General features: G+C 43.0%; 1 protein-coding gene across 1 annotated transcript in view; it reads right to left on the reverse strand.

Annotated features, from left to right (window-relative positions):
• LOC140368925 (aldehyde dehydrogenase family 3 member A2-like) overlaps nucleotides 1–8,702 on the reverse strand; it is a 33,487-nt gene extending 24,785 nt beyond the window's left edge. The window contains exons 1-7 of the mRNA XM_072456095.1: nucleotides 8,612–8,702; nucleotides 7,429–7,594; nucleotides 6,377–6,608; nucleotides 5,585–5,670; nucleotides 4,916–5,124; nucleotides 1,875–1,992; nucleotides 855–996 (exon numbers count right to left, since the gene is read on the reverse strand). Of these exons, the coding sequence (XP_072312196.1) occupies nucleotides 855–996; nucleotides 1,875–1,992; nucleotides 4,916–5,124; nucleotides 5,585–5,670; nucleotides 6,377–6,608; nucleotides 7,429–7,590 (949 nt within the window). The 5' untranslated portion in view covers nucleotides 7,591–7,594; nucleotides 8,612–8,702. The remainder of the gene's footprint in view (nucleotides 1–854; nucleotides 997–1,874; nucleotides 1,993–4,915; nucleotides 5,125–5,584; nucleotides 5,671–6,376; nucleotides 6,609–7,428; nucleotides 7,595–8,611) is intronic.
• Between the last annotated feature and the right edge of the window lie 1,283 nt (nucleotides 8,703–9,985).

Here is a 9,985-nt window from a genome sequence, read left to right on the forward strand (position 1 = left end):
GAAAATACGGTAGTGACAGTTCAATCCACTTTATTTTTATAGCATAATTTACAAACAAAAGCGCTGCACAAAAAGTAAAGTAAAATAATAAGGTTAAGTAAAAACTGAAATAGTTAAATGAATAAATTAAACAGATGAACAGGCATAAAAAGCCTGGATAAAATCAATATGTATATTGTATATTAAAAAACAATAATTAAAAACTACTACAATTTATACTGAACAAAGGGATAATAAATACTCTAAATCTAACTAATTAACTAGTTTCTAAGTCTGAATCGATCTTAATGAATTAATTGTTCATCATGTTTTATAGGGGCAAATTAAGCTGTAGTTATTATAAAGTGGAAACATTTCATCATGATTTTCCTTTTAAAGTCCAAAATGAGCCTTTATTTTGTTGTTTGTTTGACTAAAAGTGAAAACACACTTTCCACACTGTTCCTACAGAGGGCGCTATCAGAGCTTGCACAGTGTTATAGTACTTTATAGTTTACACTTTATAAACTACTTCTAAACTTTATGTACTTTATAGTCTGAATCGCTGCGATGGAGTGCTCGATATAGTCTGATATTTACGGTAATGCAGGACTGAGAGTGAATGAGGGGCTTCGATTAGGGAGGACATTAAGAGGGGGAAATAACCAAAGCTATGAAGGCGATCTGAGTCAGAAATGTGGTGATTTACGGACATAAAAACAGCAAAAAGAGAGAAAAAAGCCCCCAAGATCTCGACCTTTGGGACATTTGAAGCCGAGTGTTTTTGTGAGGCTCAGAGAAGCAGCAGAGGAGACGAGCCCGCAAACAGGAAGTGTGAATGAAACAGGAAGTGTGAAGTTAAACGGCGCTCGTACCGATGTAGCGGTCCTTCTCGTCGCAGTCTCCGCCCAGCGCCACAGTCCCGCCCTCCATCAGACCCACGATCCTCTGGAAGTGCCTCTGGTTTATGATCCGGCCGTAGTCCTCGAAGCTCTGCGGGTTTTCAGTGTAAAACTCCTGCACCACAACAACAACATGAGCGAGGGCGAGAACACATCATGTCAAATAAATAAAAAGAAGTGAAATGGCTGCAAAATTACAAATATCACCTCATATCTTTATTTGAAACTTTGCTTTATCTTATTTTCTTAAGATGTTGTTTCCTGTAGGCTTTATCAGACAGGAAAGGAGGGAGTGAAATGGGGGCTGAGAGAAGGGAGGACATGCAGTACATTGTCAGAGTCGGGATTGGAACTCACGATCCTGTGGCCGGCTTATCATAGACTATATTAATATATTGTGTTGATGTAGTAGTAGTTATAGTAGTATAGTAGCAGTATTTATAATGGTAGTAGTAGTAGTATTTATAATAGTAGGAGTAATAGTATTTATAATAGTAGGAGTAATAGTATTTATAATAGTAGGAGTAATAGTATTTATAATAGTAGGAGTAATAGTATTTATAATAGTAGGAGTCGTAGTATTTATAATAGTAGTATTAGTAGTAGTATTTATAATAGAAGTAGTAGTATATATATAACAGTAGTATATATATAACAGTAGTAGTAGTAGCAGTAGTATTTATAATAGTAGTAGCAGTAGTAGTAGTAGTAGTAGCAGTATTTTTTGTAGTAGTATTTATTTTATAATAGTAGTAGTATTTATAATAGTAGTAGTAGTATTTATAGTAGTAGTAGTAGTATTTATAATAGTAGTAGTAGTATTTATAGTAGTAGTAGTAGTAGTAGTAGTAGTAGTAATATTTATAGTAGTAGTAGTAGTAATATTTATAGTAGTAGCAGTAGTAGTAGTAGTAGTAGTAGTAGTAGTAGTAGTAGTAGTAGTAGTAGTAGTAGTAGTAGTAGTAGTAGTATTTTTATTTGTACATCACTGACCTTGATGCATTTGCGCATCTCGTCCACGACTCGGCTCTGGACACTGGGCTCACACAGAACATAATCTGGAGCGATGCAGGTCTGACCACAGTTCACGAACTTCCCCCACGTGATCCTCCTGAACACACAGAACATGGGGTCAGACCCTTTAATAGTGTGCTCCTCCTGAACACACACAACATGGGGTCAGACCCTTTAATAGTGTGATCCTCCTGAACACACACAACATGGGGTCAGACCCTTTAATAGTGTGATCCTCCTGAACACACACAACATGGGGTCAGACCCTTTAATAGTGTGCTCCTCCTGAACACACACAACATGGGGTCAGACCCTTTAATAGTGTGCTCCTCCTGAACACACACCATGGGGTCAGACCCTTTAATAGTGTGCTCCTCCTGAACACACACAACATGGGGTCAGACCCTTTAATAGTGTGATCCTCCTGAACACACACAACATGGGGTCAGACCCTTTAATAGTGTGCTCTTCCTGAACACACACAACATGGGGTCAGACCCTTTAATAGTGTGATCCTCCTGAACACACACAACATGGGGTCAGACCCTTTAATAGTGTGCTCCTCCTGAACACACACCATGGGGTCAGACCCTTTAATAGTGTGCTCCTCCTGAACACACACAACATGGGGTCAGACCCTTTAATAGTGTGATCCTCCTGAACACACACAACATGGGGTCAGACCCTTTAATAGTGTGATCCTCCTGAACACACACAACATGGGGTCAGACCCTTTAATAGTGTGATCCTCCTGAACACACACAACATGGGGTCAGACCCTTTAATAGTGTGCTCCTCCTGAACACACACAACATGGGGTCAGACCCTTTAATAGTGTGCTCCTCCTGAACACACACAACATGGGGTCAGACCCTTTAATAGTGTGATCCTCCTGAACACACACAACATGGGGTCAGACCCTTTAATAGTGTGCTCTTCCTGAACACACACAACATGGGGTCAGACCCTTTAATAGTGTGAACCTCCTGAACACACACAACATGGGGTCAGACCCTTTAATAGTGTGCTCCTCCTGAACACACACCATGGGGTCAGACCCTTTAATAGTGTGCTCCTCCTGAACACACACAACATGGGGTCAGACCCTTTAATAGTGTGATCCTCCTGAACACACACAACATGGGGTCAGACCCTTTAATAGTGTGCTCCTCCTGAACACACACAACATGGGGTCAGACCCTTTAATAGTGTGATCCTCCTGAACACACACCATGGGGTCAGACCCTTTAATAGTGTGATCCTCCTGAACACACACCATGGGGTCAGACCCTTTAATAGTGTGCTCCTCCTGAACACACACCATGGGGTCAGACCCTTTAATAGTGTGCTCCTCCTGAACACACACAACAAGGGGTCAGACCCTTTAATAGTGTGATCCTCCTGAACACACACCATGGGGTCAGACCCTTTAATAGTGTGATCCTCCTGAACACACACAACATGGGGTCAGACCCTTTAATAGTGTGATCCTCCTGAACACACACAACATGGGGTCGGACCCTTTAATAGTGTGATCCTCCTGAACAGACACAACATGGGGTCGGACCCTTTAATAGTGTGATCCTCCTGAACACACACATGGGGTCAGACCCTTTAATAGTATGATCCTCCTGAACAGACACAACATGGGGTTGGACCCTTTAATAGTGTGATCCTCCTGAACAGACACAACATGGGGTCATCGTTATATCATAGACCCTTTAACCTGTTACATCGCCTCTTTGACCTGTGCACACTGGTCAGACGCAAATGTCGTTGCTTCTTAAAAGAGGATGTTATGTTCCACTTGTGAGTGTGATGCATCATGGGAAAGCTTGGTCCTTCTAGTTTCTGCAGATGTGCACATGTCACACTGTCAGGGCTTCAGAACTCACACTTTCAGATCTCTAGGAACAGGCATTTTGGTGCTTTGACCTTTTTGTATCAAAAAGTATATTCGGAACAAGTGATCCAAATATGTGCCAACTGTGCCAAACTGTTTTATTACAATTTGAGCTCCTCTATGATCATAAAACATACATTTTGATGTTTAGTAGGCCACTAATACCAATTATAACTGCTAAAAACAATGTATGTGAAAATGTGTAAATATGAGTTTACCCATGAATTTCCCATATAGAGGTGAAAAATATTAAAAATGAATAGTAATATTTTTATTTTATTTTTGTATTGGTATAATAATACATCTAACAAAATGCGTGTCCAAAAGGCTAATAAAATCAGAAAACGTTAGAAAACTTTACTTCTTTACATCTGTTTTAAACAAGCTCTGGCTGTTTCCTAAGTCCCGCCCATCGTTGGCTCATTGGCTAGAATAATATGTCAATCAAAGTGTTCTCCGTCCTCTTTAGATGGCGCTAGGTGCAGATAAACAACGTGGACCCGTGCGTCAGAAGCAGAGGCAGTAAAAAACAAACCCGTGGACAGAAACATGTGGCTGATCTGATCCCACCAAACATCTTCTAACTCCAACAGGTCCTTTGTTATGGACGAGCGTTCATGTGAATATTTTCACAGAAGAAAACTCTGTTGACTTGACAATATCTCAAAATCTGATCACTTCAGGAAAAATACAAGTGGATATTGTTTTTGGTGGATTATTCCGGACAGAAGGATTCCACTTACTGAAGGACTGACCGTCATAATTCACAAAACAGGGAAGAAATGTTTATGAAAAGTTGAGACTTTATGACAAACTATTGGTAATTACTTCTTGGGGCGAATTATTCAATATAAATCAATGACATATTTGTTTTGTTGAGAAAATAATCTTTAAAATGATGTATAACTTGCTGTGATTGACAACGAAAATAAAAGTGATGATGTAACAGAACTTCTAAAGTCTGGTTATGGTTATGGGCGTGAACAGGTTCATGTGGATTCACCTCAGAATAAAAGACATTTATAATGTCATTTTCTTTAGTGAAAAGAGGCGTTTGAAGCAGAGGATCATCAGAAGCTTCACTGGAACATCTAGTGACCGTGGTGTAGTTTCTCACCTACAGGCGACGCTCAGGTCACAGTCGGGGTGCACGTAGCAGGGGCTCTTCCCGCCCAGCTCCAGGGTGACGGGCGTGAGGTGAGCGGCCGCCGCCTCCATCACCAGACGACCCACGGAGCTGCTGCCCGTGTAGAAGATGTGGTCCCAACGCTGCCTGAGCAGCTCCTGAGTCTCACCCACTCCTCCAGGGACCACAGGGAACAGGTCCTGAGCAGAGACAGGGGCTAAAGCAGGCTAAAGAGGGCTAAAGAGGGGCTAAAGAGGGCTAAAGAGGGCTAAAGAGGGGCTAAAGAGGGCTAAAGAGGGGCTAAAGAGGGCTAAAGAGGGCTAGAGGGGCTAAAGAAGGCTAAAGAGGGTCTAAAGAGGGCTAAAGAGGGGCTAAAGAGGGCTAAAGAGGGCTAAAGAGGGCTAAAGAGGGAGAAAAGAGGGCTAAAGAGGGGCTAAAGAGGGCTAGAGGGGCTAAAGAGGGGCTAAAGAGGGCCTAAAGAGGGAGAAAAGAGGGCTGAAGAGGGCTAAAGAAGGACTAAAGAGGGAGTAAAGAGGGCTAAAGAGGGCTAAAGAGGGACTGAAGAGGGACTGAAGAGGGACTGAAGAGGGGCTAAAGCAGGTCTAAAACAGGACTAAAGCGGGTGTAAACAGTCTAACAGTGGTTGTTGTTGTTGTTTACCTGGTCCAGATACTGGGGCAGCAGCTCTGCCATGGCTTTGGCCGAGTGAGAACTGACCTCAGACGGTTTTATGACGGCTGCGTTTCCTGAAACAGACGTAAAAGCACGTTTTAAAAACTGGATAAAAGAGGGTTTGATTTGGTTCAACAGTTTAATATTTAGTCCAGAGTTTGAGAGAAGTTTTTGTGCTTTAGACTAATCATATCAGCAAATGTCCCAGATTAGAACCACTTCAAACATGTTCAGATCCTAGTGTTTGTCTCTAGCGCCCTCGTGTGGCAACTCTGCTGTTTTGCACCACACACACGCAATCATATAGTGTGGACCAGATATGTTTGTTTGTTTGTTTGTTTGTTTATCCTGCTTTAGGATTATTGTTTCAGAAACATTTCTACAAAACCACGAGCGTCAATCCAACATCAAACTCACATAAAGTGATCATGTGACAGTAAAATGAGTGCCTTTAATAGGGCTCGACAGCCAATCAGAGCCAAGCACACAAGCATCGTCGACCAATCAGCGCGCACCATGCAAATTTTCACTTGTAAACAGTGAACTGTCATGGCGCAGACCGTGCCGGACTATCACCGAACGCTTCCCGGCCCGATTGAATGATAATCCCTTTTTTTCTAAGATTTATTAATAAAAATGGCCCCGTCCCTGCACTCGAAAATGCCCGTCCACATTTCAAAATACCCCGTCCAAAATACGGTAAGACGGGCCCCTGGCTAAAAGCCTGGGTAGAACACAGGTAGAACACCCCGTGTCCTTTACACGCGTGTACAGTCTGACCTGCAGCGATGGCCCCGACCAGCGGCTGCAGCGTCACCGCCCAGGGATAGTTCCAGGCCCCGATGATGAGCACCAGGCCCAGGGGCTCGGGCCGGACGTAGGCCTGGTCCGAGAGCGTGAGCAGGGTCCTCTCCACAGGACGAGGCGCGGCCCACTCCGACAGGTGCTCCAGGGCCAGGTGGAGCTCGCCCTCACAGCCCAGCGTCTCAAACAGCTCCGTGCCACGCTCGCTCTGAGGGGCAGACCACGCCCACGTTACGTTACACGCTGCTTCCAAGATGACTTTGGGAAAATAGTACCTGTCAATCATATTTATAAGTTTTATGTTTTTTCTTTTTTTCAATATTTTGATTTAATTTGTCAGTTTTCCCTCTCAACATTTAACCTTTTTAAGCAGAACTGAGTGACTCTGGTTATAGAGCGCCCCCTGCAGGTGCCTGGTGAAAACACAGTCAGAGAACATTTATTTACCACTTGTTTTTTTCTTTCAGTTTAATCACTTACAAAAACATTCCAGGTCGTCAAGCATCAAATACAGAGCGAGTGTTTCTCCAGCAGGGGGCGACGACGGACACTTCAAACGCTCCGGAAATACAGATTAAAAGCAGAATTAAAGTCACATTTTCACCTTATTGAACGCTTTTGTAATAGTTAAATATGTATTTGACGTGTCCGCTGTCGCCCCCTGCTGTCTGAGAAACCCTGGCTCTTTTCGAAATATTCTGCAACGATAAATGTTCTTGTGTGTGATTATACTGACTTATTATGATAAAGGTGTAATAGTAGTGTAACAGTGTAATTTCACCAGGGAGCTGCAGGGGGAGCTCTAGCACCAGGGTTACTTAGTTCTTCTTTCACAGAGACTGACAAAGACGTTTATCGAGGTAAAAAGGTCACTTCGTTCTGCTTAAAAAGAGGAGAATGGACATAATAAAATCCGTAACCGTGGTATTTCTGGTAATCGTACAGTGGATGTGTTGTACCGTCCCGTTCCTGGTTTTGGCCGTGGGTCGCTCGGGGTCAGTTGGCGCTCGGGGTCAGTTGGCGCTCACCTTTCCCAGGTCCTTCTTCACGGCGTCTGCGATCTCCTTCTTCCTCTCCGTCATGAACCTCAGCAGATTCTTCAGCTGCTGCCGCCTGAACTCCAGAGGGCGAGTTCTGCCCGACCTGAAGGCCTTTCGGGCCCTCTGGAAGGCCAGCTCCTCCCGGGACATGGCACTGCCCACGGAACCGGGCACAAAAAGGGCACAAAACGTACGATAAAAGTACATGATGATTTCAAATACAGACTTTACGGTTTAACGGTGATGCTCCACGTACATTAGACAAACACTGCACAGAGCCTTAATAAACGAGGACTTTTATGTAGAAACAACAAAATTGAGCCAGATTTATTACAGTTTTAAGTCAAAAAAATGAGGCACATTTTCAGTCAGATTTAGTTTAGTCAAAAACGAAATAAGAAATCCAAAGAAATTCCCTCTGTAAATGTTTTTGTGTTACATTTTGGCCTTTTTAACACATAAATACACTTTTTCTTACATTTATATGCGTAAACGACAGCAGAAGTTGACAATCGATATTTGAATTAATTGAAAAAATTCCTGTTCACTTCGACTTAATTCATAATCAACAAATTGTATTGGGCTTAAACTAACAAATATTTTGCAAATAAGATTGATTTGGTGATTATTCTCTAGAGTAATCTATTAATGCTAACATTAATTAAGTTTCTACAGCATTTTTGAGTCATAAAACCACTTTTCTCAACGCATGACATGTTTTTGAGTCCAGAAAACAATTATTCGATTACAATATTCCAATTAACTTGTTTCTGCCCCAGTTTATTACAAAATATTCACTTTACACAGTTATTACACATGAATCATGCTTAATAAACCATTTGTTCATTATGAATTACGTCTTTATTCATGCTTTATTACGCCTAATTCAGTTGTAGTTGTTATAAAGTTGAACCAGGACCAATAAAACTACAACTACAACGATATAAAGATAAATAATAATGTCAAGATACACAACAGAAGCAACAAATACAGCGATTAACTAAATAATGCACGTAATAACTGCATAAATATAAAAAATGCCGTCTGGACACACGGTTGTGCATAAATCTGTTGTTTTGCTAAAGGCATGTTAGCTTTAGCCTCTGTTAGCTCCGAGAACGCGCCGTAAAGCTCCGGGATTGAGTGCAAACTTCATATTTTTGTTTCTTACCTTGAAATATACGACCGCGGTCTGAAAACACGCAAAAATCTCGCTGATTCTTGTAAAAATGTGTTTTATAAAACTTGAGCCACCGCAGAATCTGCGTCACAAACAAGAAGCGCGTCGCTCATTGGTAGAGCAGCGAGTCCGTTTAGAAAAGGGACCAATCAGAGCGGCCAAGTCCCGCCTACTTCACGACAATGTCAAAGACTCGAGTCAAAAATCTAAAGTAATTTAAAGGATTGTTTTTTTCAACAGTTTTAGAAGAAAACAAGAGTCATATATTTAAAAGGAGCACGATGTAAGTACTTACTTAAAATAAATGTTTAAAGAAATCTGAGCTGTCTGTGTCTCTGTGTGTGTGTGTGTGTGTGTGTGTCTGTGTGTGTGTCTCTGTCTGTCTCTGTGTGTGTCTGTGTCTCTGTGTGTGTCTGTGTCTCTGTGTGTGTGTGTGTCTGTCTCTGTGTGTGTCTGTGTCTCTGTGTGTGTGTGTGTCTGTCTCCGTGCGCGTCTGTCTGTGTGTGTCTCTGTGCGCGTCTGTCTGTGTGTGTGTGTCTCTGTGCGCGTCTGTCTGTGTGTGTGTGTGTCTCTGTGCGCGTCTGTCTCTGTGTGTGTCTGTGTCTCTGTGTGTGTGTGTGTCTGTCTCTGTGTGTGTCTGTGTCTCTGTGTGTGTGTGTGTCTGTCTCCGTGCGCGTCTGTCTGTGTGTGTGTGTGTCTCTGTGCGCGTCTGTCTGTGTGTGTGTGTGTCTCTGTGCGCGTCTGTCTCTGTGTGTGTGTGTCTCTGTGCGCGTCTGTCTCTGTGTGTGTGTCTGTTCGTTTCCGTTGAGTTGGTAGTTCTCTGGTGGAATGAACACCAGACTCTGGAGGTTCGTTACACGTCACAGCTTTAATTGGAAAATGCACACGTGAACATGGTTTTTACAGGCGATTCTGAATATAACGAGTACAATCTTTACAGTAGAAAGAGGTTTGAAGCTGCCGTTTCTCTCAGTCCTTAACAAACCCGGGGCAGATTACAAACTATTTACATGTTGTGCTTTTTGAACTGGCAAGACATCCCACCCATCCATCCACTCACTCACCCATCCACACTCACCCATCCACTCACCCACACCCATCCACTCACCCACACCCATCCACAGTCACCCATCCATCCACTCACTCACCCATCCACACTCACCCATCCACTCACTCACCCATCCACACTCACCCATCCACTCACCCACACCCATCCACTCACCCACACCCATCCACAGTCACCCATCCATCCACTCACTCACCCATCCACACTCACCCATCCACTCACTCACCCATCCACACTCACCCATCCACTCACTCACACCCATCCACACTCACCCATCCACCCACTCACTCACCCATCCA

Source organism: Eucyclogobius newberryi, unplaced genomic scaffold (assembly GCF_026437365.1).
Source record: "Eucyclogobius newberryi isolate DKJ021-1_F unplaced genomic scaffold, fEucNew1.0.hap1 SCAF_10, whole genome shotgun sequence".
NCBI classification, from domain to species: Eukaryota; Metazoa; Chordata; class Actinopteri; order Gobiiformes; family Gobiidae; genus Eucyclogobius; species Eucyclogobius newberryi.